Genomic DNA, 15,944 nt, shown 5'->3' with positions numbered 1-15,944 from the left:
GTTTGAAACCTCATTTTGGTGATAACCACGAAGGTCCAAGTGTAACACTGTGTGGTTTTGAGGTCCGGCCACTGGCTTCCTGGCAACCCTGCGATAGGCTCTGGTGAAAACTCAAGACACACCCCCTCAAGCATTACTTTTGTTTGTAATTTGCAAACGCGCAGAAAGAGCTGCAAGAGGCCGGAGCTGCAGGCGGCGCTCTCAACTACCGAGCGGTGTCGCGGAAAAAAAGCAGTCGGGTCCGGAGTGTGCTCGGAACCAAAGCGCTGGTCTCCGCCTGTCGGGGGCAGCGTTTCCAGAACACCGAGGGGCGGGGCCTGGCCGGCGGGGCTGGACTCGGGGATCGGCTACAGCGGCCGGGGATCGCGGAGGGAGCGCGAGGAGGCTGGTGGCGGGCTTCCAGATCATGCTGAGCGGAGTGTGCGGCCGGCTCGCCTCAGCGCTGCGAGGGACACGCGCGCCGCCGGCTGAGGTCGCCCGGAGGTGTCTGCACGCGTCGGGGGCGCGGCCGTCTGCAGACAAGAGCGAGAGGACGGGGAAACCGCCTGGCGCCTGCGACCCGGCGCTGCTGGAGTTCCTGGTGTGCCCGCTCTCCAAGAAGCCGCTCAGGTGAGACTCGCCCGCTGCGGCTTTTCCTCCGTGGCCTCCCGTCGCGGGCAGGGGACAGGTGGGCCCCACGGCCGTTTACCGCCCTCGAGGAGCCTTTCGGGTCATTCCGGGCGTTCTTCGCTGCCATTTTTTGGACCCGGGCCCGCCAGCTCCCAGGAATCTCTCTGTGCGGCGGGGAGGGAGGCAGGGAGCCAGGGGGGCGCCGAGCCCCAGGCGTCCCAAACCAAACCGCCTACTCGAAGGCATGGGTCAGGGCGCGTATAGGTTCTCCACTGGCTGCGCATGAGAACCGCCAGGAGACGTCGTAAAAAATGCAGATTTCCAGGCAACACCCTAGGCGGGCGGAGTCGGAAGGCCTGGGGGCGGGGCCTGGGCTACTGCGTATTTTGTGAAAAGGACCCTGTGTTTCTCCCGTAAAACCAGGTTTACGAACTCTTGGGATTCAAAAGACTAGCCGAAGGCATTCAGATTTTTAAGCCAAGATGATGAAAAATGTAGTAGCCTCCAGATTCTTGTGAAAACGCCGTATGCGATCTTAAGCGCGTAAGCTACGTGTGCTGCCCTTTGGCTTTTAGTTCTCGACTAGCTGGTTTTTGTAAAGGCCTTCTTAGCCTTTAACCTAGAATCTTTAGGATAAACAGCTCTACAGTTCCAGGCTACTAAAACTGAACATTGACAACACTAGTAAACACCAAGATGTTATCAGTGGTAGTCTTTGGGTGGTAGATTTCTAGTAATCTTTGTTTTCATTTTTTTCATTTATCTTTCTGGATTTTTCTCACGATGGACATATTACTCATGCAGTTTCCTTAAACCTTGAAATTACCACTTCATCTGCTTTTTAGCTAATTGTGTAAACAGCTCACTGCAGACGTGGTGCGTTCCGAACTTTCGTCATTTCTGCCCTCTCATCTTTCTCAAACTTATGTGTATTTTGATTTTCAGTGGTTTCAATAAGGTTACTCTTTTAAGCATGTATTGTAAAACGAAGAAGTTGGAAGTTCTTCTAGTGTCTGTTGCAGTAGTAAATAAACAGGGATTGCTTGGGGGTTGAAAAGAGTAATGAAGGAATATTTGGATGAAAAGGGCAGATCTTTTCTGACTGGTATTTTAAACCGTTAATGCATAGCTTGAGAATAAAGTGAAAAAAGAAAAATGGCAGAAAAGGACTAAAATGGGAACAAAGAGATTCCTTTTCTAAGAGAAATGGTTCGATTAGCTATTACTGCTTTTAGAATGAAAAGCAATCTAATTCTGCTTTTCTGGGATTAACTCTGTGTTAAGAATTGGATAAATGTTACTGTTTATTGAACATCAAGCTCTTCCAAGCATTTTGTTTTCCACACTTTGTTTTCTTTTTCTTTTCCCCCCTCAGATATGAAGCATCAACCAACGAATTGATTAACGAAGAGTTAGGAATAGCCTATCCAATTATCGATGGGATTCCTCATATGATACCACAGGCAGCTAGGATGACGCGTCAAAATAAGAAGCAAGAAGAAGTGGAGCAGCCTTAGATCATACTTAAAAACAACAGCACACACACCTAACTTTTCTCAGTACCATCCGCCTTTTAAAAAGTCAGAGCGGCGGGTAATAAGTGGAGAAGAATGTTTCTGTCTCTTCCTACGTTGACTGTCCTTATTCCATTGGTCTCTTTAACCGGACTGTTATACTCAGCCTCTGTGGAAGACGACTTCCCACAGGGCTGCACGAGCACAAGCAGCCTGTGCTTTTACAGTCTGCTCTTGCCGGTTACCATACCCGTTTATGTGTTCTTCCACCTTTGGACTTGGATGGGTATTAAACTCTTCAGGCATAATTAATACAACCAGAGCCGAGATGGCATATCCTAATGATACGCCTGAGCGTCTGTCTCTGACACCTCAATACATGAAAGCACTGGAATCCCACTTAATTTGCAGGAAAGAGGCTTTGCCTAGCTTCTGTCAGAGGTATAGGACTATGGGAGGCTTACGCTGCAAAGGCTTCTATATTGCACTTTGGTTCTGCCCTTGTTTGAAGGTTCCCATTTATACCTGGGGTATCAGGAGAAACATTTCAACAAAGTGTCTTGTTAGAAATTAACAGCCCCAGCCATCCTCTGACGACTTTATTTCTTATCCCATTCATTATTAAAAGTTATTAACTTGAAATTCTATAATGTTTATTTTAGATTCAAAGTCTTTGGTAGAGTCACATGTTAAGGATGACTGAAATAATTCCATAAGAGTTGTGCTGGCGTAGTTGTAGAGAAATGCATTTGAACTAATGTGATATAAAACTATAATAAAATGGAAACTTCATGTACTTGCCAAAATTATGAGTTTGTAAAATTACCTTCTTGGCATCACCTACTTAACAGTAATAATAAAATAAGATACTGACATTTTCCATAAAACAATTTGTAGTTTTGTGGGGTTTCTCCCCTCCTTCGCTCACAAGTGTGATTCTAAGGAAGGGAAAATGTAAAATAGTCTAAATTTTAAAGTTAAACTATTTAGAGAGGCACATAATACCCAAAATAGAATCATTTCCCAGGAAAGTATGCGCCTCTGGAGGTAGAGGTGGGTTTGGAAGATTTGTAAATAGCTTATTCTGTGCTATTGAGTTTAGGGCTACATTTTGAGCCACATTTCAGTTTATTTTCCTGCCATAGGAGACCTAGTTAGCACCACTAAGGGCATGAGCATTTTACACATTAATAGTTCCTGATTTTCCAGAACTTTCAACAAGATTGATTAGTACAATAACCGTTTCAGAGGTGTAGCATAAATATTTTCAGTAGTTACCCTAAAGAAACCCAAGAACTGAATATAACCTTAACTGATTCTTAATAGAATCTTAAGTAGTTTAACAAAAGCATTAGACAGTGATTCTTGAATATTAAAATAAGTTAGATGTGTTTTCTGTTGCATTAATTCAGTGTATATACTGTAGTACAAGTCATGTTTTAGAAATTATTCCCTGGCAATATATAAATAAGACAATAGAGGTACCTATCATTTCCTGAAATGGCATTATTGTTCTTTTTAATTTGCCCTAAATCTCACTATGGTCAGTGTAAATGAAACAATTTTGCTGATAAAACAAGCACTGTATTCTGAAAAGTCAGCTTTAGCTTTTTCATGCTAAGCATTTTACCATTTTAGAGGAAATTATCATATCCCTGGGGGATTGCAGTAGTAACTCCATCTTTTCACTAGTAGAATTTACTTAGCAATCACTGTGTAGTACAAACTATACACTAGGTACAGTTCTAAACATACAACATCTTATAACCTAAGGGGTAGGGTAGGTAAAGTTAGCACCGTCTCACAGATGAGGAAACTAAAGCACAGGGAGATTAAGTGGTTTACTCAGAGTAACAACAATAATTGAAGTTGAAACCACCTGGCAATGTGGCTTTAAGGTCTGCCTTCTGAATCACTATACAGTGCTGCTTTATTTTGAGCAAACTCATCCTTTCTATTTACAGGAAAAATAAAATGAGGAATCAAAATGCATAGGTTCAAATTCTTAATCAAGCCTGATGCCCTATTGTTTTCCTGAGTATCATATATTTTATCTCTCTTCTAGCACTTAACCTTGTACTGTAATTGTCTGTGTAGATTGTTCAACATTTTTTATCTAGTGCTTAGCACAGAGGCAATAAGCAAGCACTTCCTGGAAGAGTGAACACATAGCTCTGACAAGCCTTGTAACCAGGCAAATTACTTAGCTCTGTGCTTCATCTTTAAGGCTAGAAATCCTTCCCCTGCTTGCTCCGTAAAACTGAGGAACAAGCTAAACTTTACACATGAAAGCACTTTATAAAGAACTCAGTGGTACTGACTTGCGGAATGGCCGCAGGAAGAGCTGTGGAGACCAGTTCCCCAGTGAAACAACCCTAACTGGTGAAAATTAAAAACAAAACAGCCAAAAACAGATGATTGAACCTGGTGTACCCCCAAAAAAATAAAAAAAATAAACAAAAAACAACACAGCCATTAAAAGTCTCTGGAAACTATCTAGGAGCATATAGCCAAGTGAGAAAACATACAAGAAAATCTAAAACTTAAGTACAGCAGTTTGAACCACCACACAGGTCTTTCTCCCTCCTCTCAGCTCAGCGTAATAGCCACTCCAGAAGTGGTGTGGCCATGAGCACGGCCCCTCTTCCCCAGCTCCTAATTGAGGGTCATGGTATTTCCCCAGGAGGAGCAGGCCACCAGGAGAGTAAAGATAATTATGTAACTAGAGAAGTGTAAATGATAAAAAAGGATTTTTTCTTAACTAATTTGCAGAGCAATTGTATAAAACAATATATATACAATTGTATTTTGGGGTCAACATCTTATTTGCCATTAACAGCACAAAGGAAGTGAGTGGCTGAGAGCAAAGCTGTACTGGAGTAAGGAAATGACACTAGAAGGTAACTTGAATTCACAGGAACAAATGAAGAGAACCAGAAAAGATAAATAAGGTTAATGTAACTAATGCTACAAATAAGTACTTGTTCTTTCTTCTCTCAATTTCTTTAAGAGGTATTAAATTATATAAAGTAATAATTATTATAGTATTGTTGAGTTTGTAACATAGATGAAATATGCATGACAATATCATGGAAAGCTGGGAAAGGAACAGAACTACCTAGAAGAAATATTTCTCTATCTCACTGGCACGCCTAAGAGCAGATCTGCAGTTTTAAAATATTTCTCAGACCCTTATACACTACTGGTGAGAATATAAAATGCTGCAGCTTCTTTGGAAGACAGTTGGTAGTCCCTCGAAAAGTTAAACACAGTTACCATATGACCTAGCAATTCCACTCCTAGGTATATACTCAAGGGAAATGAAAACATGTCCACACAAAAACTTGTGCACAAATGTTCACAGCAGCATCATTCATAATAACCAGAAAGTTAGAAAGCAACCCAAATGTCTATCAACTGATGAATGAGTAAATAAAATGTGGTATGAATATGAATACAAAGAAATATTATTTGGCAATAAATAGGAATGAAGTACTGATATATACTATAACATGAATAAATCTTGACAATATTATGCTATAATGAAAGAAGCTAGTTATAAAAAATCACATTGATTTTGTATCGATGAAATGCCCATAACAGGCAAATCTGTAGAAATAGGAAGTAGATTAGTGGTTGCCTCGGGCTGTGGGTGAACAGGAGATTGCAGTTATGGCTAGAAGGTACAGGGTTACTCTTTGGGGTGATGAACATGTTCTAAAATCGACTGTGGCAATGACTGCACAATTCTGTCACTATACTAAATCCATCGAGTTGTACAATGTACACGGCTGAATTATATGCTATGCGACTTATATATCAATAAAGCTGTTATCAAAACACAACATCTCTATGTCCAGCATAAGGCTCAGTGGTTCCAAGTCACTCGCTATAGTTCAGATGCCGGTTAGAGACATGGACAGTAGTGGAATATAGGTCTTAAGCCCACTAAATTTTGTCCGGCACGTTATGCTACTTCTAGTGACCCTCTCAGATCTGACACCCTTTCTGGGGAATTCTTCAACAGTTTTCTAGTGTTTCTTTTCTAAGTTCCTCACAAGCACATCATATTGGCCTTCTGTCTGTTATGGGGACTCCTGCGCTGCCTTGCCATTACATGCCACATACACCATGACAGTGACCTCACCACCTCCGATCGTTGCACTGTAAACCCACCATGAGAAATACTGCCTGATTCTTTCACGAACTGGGACTCTTCCCCACTCTTCCTCCCTAATGATTAGCCGACTCCACAATGGCAGAGACCTCTTGCCTCCTCAGAGCCTCTTAGCGAGACTACCTTCCCTACTATCCTCATCGCATCACCGACAGGGATCATCTTTAACCACCCTGTGAATAAGCTCCTTCCCACCAGCGTTCGAAGCAGCGATGTTCCACCCTGAAGGAGCAAGGAAGGATTTGTCATTTTCATTTCCTTCCATTCCTGCAGAGTGGGCTTTTAAGGAAGCCTCTCTCAACTGCAGACTCGGCATCTGTTGACATGGAAATGATGTGAGGCAGGTAATGTGAAATTACCTGGTACAGCCAAAAGCCATAGTGGATTCTCACTACCACGTGTGGTGGTGGAGGGAAAGACCTGTCCCCTTTTCCCAGTTTTGCGCCACTTAATGAAATGCTTCATTTGGAAGTGATTGCCATCTTCTGCACAAGCCAGTAGGTGGCACTTTCGGCTAACTCATGGGACCACTGGCCGCTAAGCTCCTGGAAGGAACCTGAAGACTGTAGTTGAGGAATTCTGAGCTGAGTAGCCACAGTCCACAAACACTTATTAATTCACTCTCATGGCCTCTACTAGACAGCCAGCTGCGGTGAATCCTGAGAAAGGACTGGGAATAATCCAGAGAGAGAAGGTGAGGAAGCAGGAGGGGTAGAGGTAAGCTGAGAAGAGGGTTCCAGGCAGAAGAAAAACCATGTGTGAAAACACAGGAAAGAGGCTGGCCTGTTCAGGAAACTGAGCTAGTTACAAATGATTAGAACATGGTACACTGTGTACACAGGGCAGTGGTGGGAGACTGGGAGGTATGTCGGGATGGATTTGGGAACTAGAGTAACAGTGCTAATGAAACTGGACGTTATTGCCTGATTTTAAAATTGTTTTGATACATGCAGTTGATAAACACTATGGCTCTTCTCAGAAAAAGAAGAAAAAAAGCACATGCAAACTTGCAGGGGTCCTGTGTGTTACGGACCCCTGGGGTGGCTAGTGCTCAAATTTGCACTAATACAGTGGCCACCAGTCCCATGCTGATACTGAGCACCTGAGATGTGGCCAGTGTGACTGAGGAACTGAATTTTAAATCTCATTTTAGTTAAAGAGCCACATATTGGACAGCACAGCTCTATACTGTTTTTCTCCCTCTACTACCAATGAAAGTTTTCTCTCTTCAAAATTCTTCACCAACTAAACCTAATCTACAGCAGGGGTCCATCTTATTCAACAGTATGGATCTATCTAGATTTCTAGCCTCGCAGAAAGTTCTACTGGACAGTGTTGGTCTAGATATAAGGAGACCAGTTGAGAGACAACTGCATTGATGGGACAGGAGATGAAGAGAGCCTGAACTAAAGCACTGGCAGTGGGCTTAGAGGGAGATGTAAAACTAGAATTGTCAAAACCAGACTGATTTTTCCAATGTGGGGGGTGAAGGGAGGCAGGAAGGGAAGATGGTTGTAGGAGGCATTGGCAGTACCATACCAAGTTGTGGGATGCGGGAAAAGTGGTCATCTTCTTCAGCATGTTGAGATGAAGGAGCCGAGAGGCATGCAGGTAGACACAGGCTACGTAGAAAAATGGCTGTGGTGCTGGGCTCTATCAGCTCCTGCCGGGCAGAGAGAGATCTTGGTACCATCAGCATGGAAGTAATAACTGATGCCATGGCAACAAGGAGTATGTGTAGAGTGGGGAAAGATGACTACACTAGCACTTTAGCTCAAGGCAGTGTAAGAGAAGCATGCAGAGGAGATGGGAAAGCAGCCGAGAAAAAGAAAGCCTAGCAGTTCATGGGAGTTTTGAGGAGAAAGTAGTCAATAGTTTCAAATGCAATAAATATATTAAGATGGGAATGGGCAAGTTTCCACTGAAATTTGCAATAAGAAAGTCATCTGTGACGGCTGCTAGAGCAGTTTGAGAGGGAGAAGAACCACTTTAACCCTGGACAAACTACCCAGACATTTATGAGGAAAAAAAATCCCTTCTGTCTCACTTAATGCACTGTGTTTCAGGGCCACCTTGTTTTAACACCCTCATCTATATCATTACTAACACATCTCACATGCAAAAACAGCAATTCCAAAAAAGCAGGTAAACACATTGAACAGTCAGCAAGATTTTTATGTTAATTTTTTAGCTAATTTTATTTTTGAAACTATTTCCCAAAAGGGGTAGAGTGTGTGAGGTAGGGTCAGCCAAATCCTCTGTTGCTGTTGATGGCTGCTTGAAGTGCTTCTTCTACTCTTTCCATTGTAGAATATTTAGGGAGGAAGAGGACACTAAAACATGTCTGTGCTCTTAGGGGATCTTTTTCATTCAAATTTTCAGGACAGCAAAATGTTATTTTCATGTTCTTTAAACCTTTTACTTGAATTCTGTCAGTTCCTGTAAGAAACACTAAAAAGAAGAATCAAAATGAGTGATCTGCTTCACAGAGACCAGAATTTATATAGAGAAAATGTGTTTATTCAAAAACACTAACTGAGAGCCCACGTGCAGAGTCCTACGACACTGGACTGCACTGGGGACCACTATTAGGACACACAGTCACCGCCCTCAAGCAGCTTACAGCCTGGTTGGGAAGATTATATTCTTGAGCAAGAAAAGACAAACAGCAAGAGGAAAATAATAGGGTGTAAGACAGCCAAACAAGGTGCCATGGAATTAAGTACCTCCTGAGTGTAAATGCTGTGGTTCAGAGCAGGGAGAGAGAGTCAGGCTGGGATGACTGGGAAGACTTCCAAGAGTTCACAATTAAGCTGAATCTTTAAGGAAGCAAAGGTTTAGAGGGGCAAGAAGGAGGAGGGTGAAGGTTCAAGGCACAGAAGGAGAAAGCTGGAGGTGGGAGGCACAAGGTGAGCTCTGAAATGTGGGGACAAGGGAACCGTCTGGCAGGAAGGAAGACTTCCTGTAAGCGTTAAAACTAGGAAGTTAGGCTGGGCTTCTAGAGAAGTCTGAATACCTTCCAAAATCCATGTTATCCACAGAAAAAAAAGAATAAGAAGATAAATGTTCCTCAAAAATAAGTAAGGAAATTGAGTAAGAAAATGAGAGAAGTCATTAAACAAGTCTCAGGAAAAGTACCGAGTAGGCATAAAGCTGAGATCAAAGTCTGAAGGTGACATAAAATAGTGGAGACAAGTGACAATATACAGCCTGACTCATCCCTGGGGGCCTGGGTAACTGAATGATGACACAACTACAGGAGAAGGCTCAATATTTAGCACAAAGAACAGAAGAAAATTGTAGAAGCAACAGGCAGAATTAAAAATGACAGGAAAAAGACCTATCTTAACATTTATTTTTTGATGTTGGGACAACCTGGCATAAAGGACATTCCACTGGACTAGGAGTGGCTCTGACAGTATGATTTGTTGCAAATGGTGCCCATGACAAACAAGATTTCCTTATCCCCCAAAAAACACATAAGATTATAGATCTCCTGATGTAATAATACTCACCAAGGAACTTTTTCTTTTCCTCCAGAGTCAATTTGTGTAAAGCCTTCCAAAACATCACTATGGTGGGATGTGAATTGTCGTATCCTCGTCCATAATGTGCATTCTAGAGAAAAAGGCAAAAAAAAAAAAACATTCAGGAAACAAACAAAATTTTAATTCAAACCACTTGGCCTTTATGATGTACCTTTTCAAATGTTTCCCAGTCGTAATCTGTATTTCCAATAATCACATCCTTGAGTTCTTCAGGATGGAAAAATTCAATAATCTCCCTGTCACACACTCTGTAAAATCCTCTTTGAAACTCTTCATAAACTTCCTTTACAGAGATGTTGAAGATGTAATTGACATACTTAGAAACATAGTCTCTCCTTTAATGAAACAAAAAGTGATTTTAGTTTACTGCAATACCCTGAACAAAACTGGGGGAAGGGGTGAAAAGGATGATAAAAATACAGGGAGATGGTGGCCTTGGGGTCTGCCCGGCAGCTGCTGCAAAACCCTCCCCAAACAAGGAGAAGGCAGCCGCCTGCACCATCACTGCACATTTGCCAACGTGCAGGCCACTGATTCTCTAAGGAGGGTCCGCAGTGCCACGAGGGGGATTAAGATGTCTACCAGTGTGTTATTACTGAATAAAGCATGAGAGCTCTGGAAACCCAGCCGGGGCAGTGCCCCTTCAAAGAGATTCAGGGCTAGCCTGGTGACTGCAGGCCTAAGGTTTGGAATTCTCCTCCTGGAGAAGTGCTACTGGGATGGCTGGGATGCCCAGATAATGGCTCCTGCCGTGTCAACAACAGGCTGGGACAAGAAGTGGAGAGCAGCGTGCCTTCTGCCTGGGTACTGTGAATTTTTCTGACACAAAGGATGTCCTCTATCTGGTGCTGGACAGATCCTAGGAACTTTACATCTTTCCCACATTAACCCGTGTGAGCAGCTGTCAACCTCCGGGGGTTGGCAGGAGGAGACTGCCTAGAAGTTTGGGGGCCAAAATCAGTTAGGCGGCCTTTACTTGGTCTTACCAAAAGGATTCCAATAAAATATTTTAAAGTAATAAATAAATAAATAAATAAATAAATATCTAGAACATCTAATAACTGGGTGTTTAACGTGTCCCATGAACTGTTAGAGCTGTTTTTTTCATATATTACCTAATTTAATCTTCATAAAACTATGTGAGACAGGTTCTTATGGCATTTTGGTAGAGAGGACACTGAGACACAGTGAAGGTGTGAGATTGTTCAGGGTCACGCAGTTAAGAGAACTGACAGATCAGAAGAGAAAAAATTTGGAAGAATAAAACCGTCCCCGTTATCTCTGGGAGACAGGGGAAACTTCCTATTTTATACTCTTCTGTACTGTCTACATCTGTCAAAGTGAGTAATTATTTGTGGTTAAGCACAAACAAAGAGGGGATTTATACGTCTAGCTCTGATGGAGTACCTCGTAGCTAACGTTCCCAGTGGTAAGAACGAGAAAAAGCACATCTAGCTCCAGTCCTCCAAATCTACGTCAAGACTCAAGAGGCCTCTGGACTAAGAGAGAAGGGAAGCTCCCTGAGGTGAGCCCAGTGGTTTACTTGCAGTTTCTGTCTTTGGGCACATTTGCCAATTCTTGCAGGGAAAGGGGACAGGCAATCAATAATACTTTGGACAAACTGGGGTATAGTTATAAAAAATACCACAGAGCTAGAAATGTTTTATTTCTTGATCTGCACATTTATAATTTCTAACTTTCCTGTATGTTATACTATAATACAAAGTTTTTTTAAATAAAGAATTCTCACTAGATACTTCTTTGCCACTCTGACCAACTACCAGGGGAACATTCTATGATTCCAAACTCTGTGGCTTTAAATGGCATCCCATAAACTATTGGGAAGTCAAGATACCTCAGTAACATCTAATAATATTAACAAAACGAATTGCCTATGGACCTGGTACCACTGTGGACCACTCTAGGTACTGGATAAACAATGGTGAGCAAGACAGACCAAGCTCCTGCCATCATGCAGCTCCTTGGAGCTATGGGAAACACTAGTAAGTAAACAAGCAAAAAATCCTAAAGGTAGGTAATGTGTGACATGAAAAGAAAAAGTAAAGCTGGGTAAGGAGATAAAGAAAGAGAGGTCAGTGGTATAATCCTAGACAGGAAGATAAGGGAAGGCCTCTCTGAGAAAGTCATTTCCTTCCCTGCCAGCGTACAAACGCTATGAGACACACACATACATACAGCATGCACTGATTCTCTGCCTTACTGGAAAATGATGAATTAAGAAAGGAAAATTATAATTACAAGGAATTTTTAGAGCTCTGTGAAATAAATACAGTGTACAAACAAAACAAATACTTCATTTCTTTGTACCTACTTGTTAGTCTGGTTGACACTTATGTGACTTCCATCAGGAATTAAGTCTACATCATTTTTGTCCCAATGCACCTGTAACCACAAATGAACTCAGTATCTCCAAAACACTCCCGAGCAATCTGCTAACAACAAAAACATTTTGGAGCATATCTCTTTTCCTCAAATGAGCAAGGTGGTAAAAAATTACCACCTTTATCATGCAGAATGAAAAATGATTTTTTTAAAAAATGAATTATCTATTTTAACTCATCATTTCCAATTAATAAATTAATTGGAAAATTGGCATATCTCAGTATTCACTTTACACAGTACAGAGCTAGTGTGGCAGATTTGCAAAAAATGGCCACAAATTCCTCCCAACCTGGTATTTATGCAATGTGACTTTGCAATGCCTCCCATCAAGAGGGGTAGTCTATTTCTTTGGCTCCTGAATCTGGGTATGGCCACGTGAAGTACTTTGGCCAACGGGACCTGACAGGAGCAAAAGCTTGAAAAGAAGCTTGTGTGCTGGGGCTTGCCATCTCCTTCTACTCTCTGTAACCCTGCGACCCCTCTGTGAAGAAGCCTCAGCTAGCCTAGTGGAGGATAAGAGACCACTAGAACAGAGACAGCTGTTCCAGCTGACACCCCCTCAACCAACCTCCTAACGACCAGGTGTGTGAGCAAGGCCATTGTGGACCACGCAGCCCAGCCAAGTCAGCCCAGTCCAGAAACCCACAGAATCGTGTTTGCTGTTTTAAGCCACTAAGTTTAGGTGTTGTCTGTTACTTAGTAAAATCTAACTGATATACCCAACTCATAAAAAATGAGGAAAAATACTTTTTGTACTAGCTTAATTCAGAGTTTGGTTTTTTATTAAAGGTATGTATATAAATGGTTAATCAGATTAAATATGAGCTGTAATTTGATTTTTACTGTTACTCACATTAAAATGGATATGAAATACTTCTCCAAAGTCATCTCCTTCATCATCCAGAAGTGTTTGCAAACTCCTAAAAGAACAAGTAATCTTATTCTTAAGATGTCAGTAATCATGACACCTAGATACATCGTCTAAAATAAATGTCAAGGGCACGTCTATTCTCAACGTGGGAGGTCAGGTTCAGTTCACAGCACCTGTTTCTGTGTATTGATAGTCCACTAGGGCCAGACCTCAACCAACAGTGTGAGGTTTGGAGGTTTCTTTGTAATTCTGCAGGCTCCCCACCCGATTCCCAGCTCTCTTCCCTCCACCCCGCCTTACCCAGTGACTATGGGTTTCTATTCAGAAAAGGATCACTAACACGCTTACTGATTCTGAAATTCATTCAAACTGGTGTTACCTTTCTTTAAGCTTTTAAACTTTACTTACAGAATAACAGATTTCCTTTTAATTATCAGGTATCACTTGAAATTTCTGAGGAGTGGGTGGGTCAAAGGACCTTCTCTATACATCCTGTCCCAATATCCTCAAGCTTATGACAGACCTGAAATTTGACCACCTTAATTGTTTCAAGGTATCTGTGAGAACAGAGGTTGTATCTGAATGGAGAGCAGCCAGTCTATCTATCTTTATAAATACTTTATTTATTTTTAAATTTTTTATTTTTTGGCCATGGCGTGCAGTATGTGGGATCTTAGTCTCCGACCAGGGATCAAACCCGAGCCCCCTGCACTGGAAGCGTGGACTCTTAACCACTGGGCCGCCAGGGAAGTCCCTATAAATACTTTTAAGGTAATACACTGTATTACTATATTATGTGCCCCCCCACTCATTTATTCATTCAACAAACATTTATTAAGTACCTGGTATGGCAGGGATAAGGGATGTAAAGTTGAGACTAAGACATTATTATCGCTTAAATCCTGAGACTAATAGGTAAAATGTGCTGATAAAAATCTTACTACAGTGCTGTCAGGTATGTGCAGCTAGAAACAACGTAAATGGTACAGGTACAACTTGGGAGAGCTTGCTTCACTCTTTCTGAAGGGATGCGTGTCATCGGAGAACGCCTCTGGGAGAAGATGGAATCCAAGTTGATTTTTTCCCGTGCTGAATTTTTTTTATTACTGTATTGTGGTACAGTACTGGATCTTTTTTTTTTTTTTTTTTTTGGGGGGGGGGGGTGGGGGGAGGGAATGACTGTGCCATGCAGCTTACGGGATCTCAGTTCCCCAACAAGGGATGGAACTCAGGCCACCGTGGTGAAAGCGCCAAGTCCTAACCACTGGACCACAAAGGAACTCTCTAAAATGCTGGATCTTTTATTATGGTATCATGATAAAAACAGACATCTTTTATTATGTCTTCTGGGGTTGACGGAGAGTAATGGGAACTCAGCTGACAAACCTGGATTCATCATAAACTTGGTTCCTGATACTGTTTTTATCTGTCCACGTATGGCTCATGTGCTTCTTTATGGGTATGTTTATAAAGAACACCTGTGAACCTGACACCCCAAACAAGAACTAAAGCACTGCCAGTATCTTACACCTACCTATAGGGGGTACCTCCCTTATCCCATTTCTCTACCACCCCCGAAATGTTATATATACATCTATATTTTGAAGAGTATCTTTTCTCTTTGCTAAGGTATCTCTTGATGAACAGAGACCTTCTTTCATCTTATTGCAGTTAAATTTGTCAATCTTTCCTTTACTGTTGGTATTTTTATGTCTTGCTTGAGAAATCCCAATGGTGAGAATGATAACTGTCCATGTTCTCATTATTTTTGCATTCAATATTCAAGTCCTTTATCTACATAGAGTTGATTCTCTTACATGCCCTAAGGTGTCTGCTCTCAGTTTTTTCCCAGGTGCATTAATTGAACAGTACTTCTATTCCCACTGATCTAATAAACTACCTCTAACAAAGTGCCATGTGTATAGGGGTCAGGTTCTGCACTCTCCTGTCCCACTGGAAAGCCCGCACCAATATCATACTGCCCTAGTTAATACAGCTTTCTAATGATTCCTGATATCTGGTAGGCCACGTTCCCCATCCTTATTCACCTTGCAAATTATTTCTGGCTATTCCTGGCCCCTTGTTCACCCATATAAATTTTAAATCAGCCTGTTTTTTTAAAACCTGCTGGGATTAAAATAGGAGTTTTATTGAGTATAGAGATCAGGGATTCTCTGTATAACCAAGACCAACAACTTCTGGGAATCCCTGAGGCCTTTACAGGGAGGGTCCACAAGGTCAAAACTAACTTCGTAATACCAAGATACTACTTGCCTCCTTCACACTCTTGTCATGAGTACAGAACAGAGTGTTCCAGAGGCTATATGATAGCTAATAGAATGTGTGTATTCCTGTATTCAAAACATTTATCAATTTTAATTTCTAATATTATAAATACTGACAAATGTAAACAATATAAGCAAAAGCTCTTTGGGGTCCTCTATTAATTTTTAAGAGAGTCTTAAGACCTAAAAGTTTAAGAAATGCTAATACATATTTAGTGGTCTTTATAAATTATTTAGTTTATTAAGTCTTCTTAGGCATAAGCAATATTTAAGTCATTTTCTATGTTTTCAGTAAAAAAATAACAACAAATTTACTCCTTTCCAAATTTGGTTCTTTCAATATTTTTTTCCTTATCTTATTAGTATAAGTACAATGCTTAACAGTTGGATTCTGAAGCCAGACTGTGTTCCAATCATGGTTCTGTCACTATGGGATCTGGGGCAAGTTACCTAACTTTTCTGTTTCAGTTTCCTTATCTGTAAAATAGGGATAATAATAGACTCTTTTAAGAAACTTCATAGTATTCCATTGCATAA

General features: G+C 41.4%; 3 protein-coding genes across 4 annotated transcripts in view; 2 read left to right on the top strand and 1 right to left on the bottom strand.

Moving 5' to 3' along the window:
* Positions 1-269: 269 nt before the first annotated feature.
* Positions 270-2,126, top strand: PYURF (PIGY upstream open reading frame). The gene is made up of 2 exons (XM_057729550.1): positions 270-609; positions 1,985-2,126. Exons 1-2 carry the CDS (start codon positions 407-409, stop codon positions 2,124-2,126), a joined length of 345 nt encoding a protein of 114 aa, XP_057585533.1. The 5' UTR covers positions 270-406.
* Positions 2,127-2,219: 93 nt separating this feature from the next.
* Positions 2,220-5,948, top strand: PIGY (phosphatidylinositol glycan anchor biosynthesis class Y). The gene has a single exon (XM_057729551.1). The coding sequence runs from the start codon at positions 2,220-2,222 to the stop codon at positions 2,433-2,435; it is 216 nt and encodes a 71-aa protein (XP_057585534.1). The 3' UTR covers positions 2,436-5,948.
* A 2,527-nt stretch (positions 5,949-8,475) lies between these two features.
* The window catches only part of HERC5 (HECT and RLD domain containing E3 ubiquitin protein ligase 5), a 38,206-nt gene continuing 30,737 nt past the window's right edge, over positions 8,476-15,944 (bottom strand). For both annotated transcript variants that reach the window (XM_057728391.1, XM_057728392.1), the window contains 5 exons: positions 13,105-13,171; positions 12,181-12,251; positions 10,000-10,183; positions 9,816-9,918; positions 8,476-8,751 (listed from right to left, as the gene is read on the bottom strand). In XM_057728391.1, the coding sequence (XP_057584374.1) occupies positions 8,546-8,751; positions 9,816-9,918; positions 10,000-10,183; positions 12,181-12,251; positions 13,105-13,171 (631 nt within the window). In that variant the 3' untranslated portion in view covers positions 8,476-8,545. The remainder of the gene's footprint in view (positions 8,752-9,815; positions 9,919-9,999; positions 10,184-12,180; positions 12,252-13,104; positions 13,172-15,944) is intronic.

This window comes from Hippopotamus amphibius, chromosome 3 (genome assembly GCF_030028045.1).
Source record: "Hippopotamus amphibius kiboko isolate mHipAmp2 chromosome 3, mHipAmp2.hap2, whole genome shotgun sequence".
In the NCBI taxonomy this organism is placed as follows: Eukaryota; Metazoa; Chordata; class Mammalia; order Artiodactyla; family Hippopotamidae; genus Hippopotamus; species Hippopotamus amphibius.
This window is presented reverse-complemented; position numbering and strand designations above follow the sequence as displayed.

Bases quoted from the DNA above. Each gene is read 5' to 3' on its own strand.
- PYURF (XM_057729550.1), top strand. From the start codon at position 407: ATGCTGAGCGGAGTGTGCGGCCGGCTCGCCTCAGCGCTGCGAGGGACA. The intron at 610-1,984 runs GTGAGACTCGCC...TTCCCCCCTCAG, and splicing joins CTCTCCAAGAAGCCGCTCAG to ATATGAAGCATCAACCAACG.
- PIGY (XM_057729551.1), top strand. From the start codon at position 2,220: ATGTTTCTGTCTCTTCCTACGTTGACTGTCCTTATTCCATTGGTCTCT.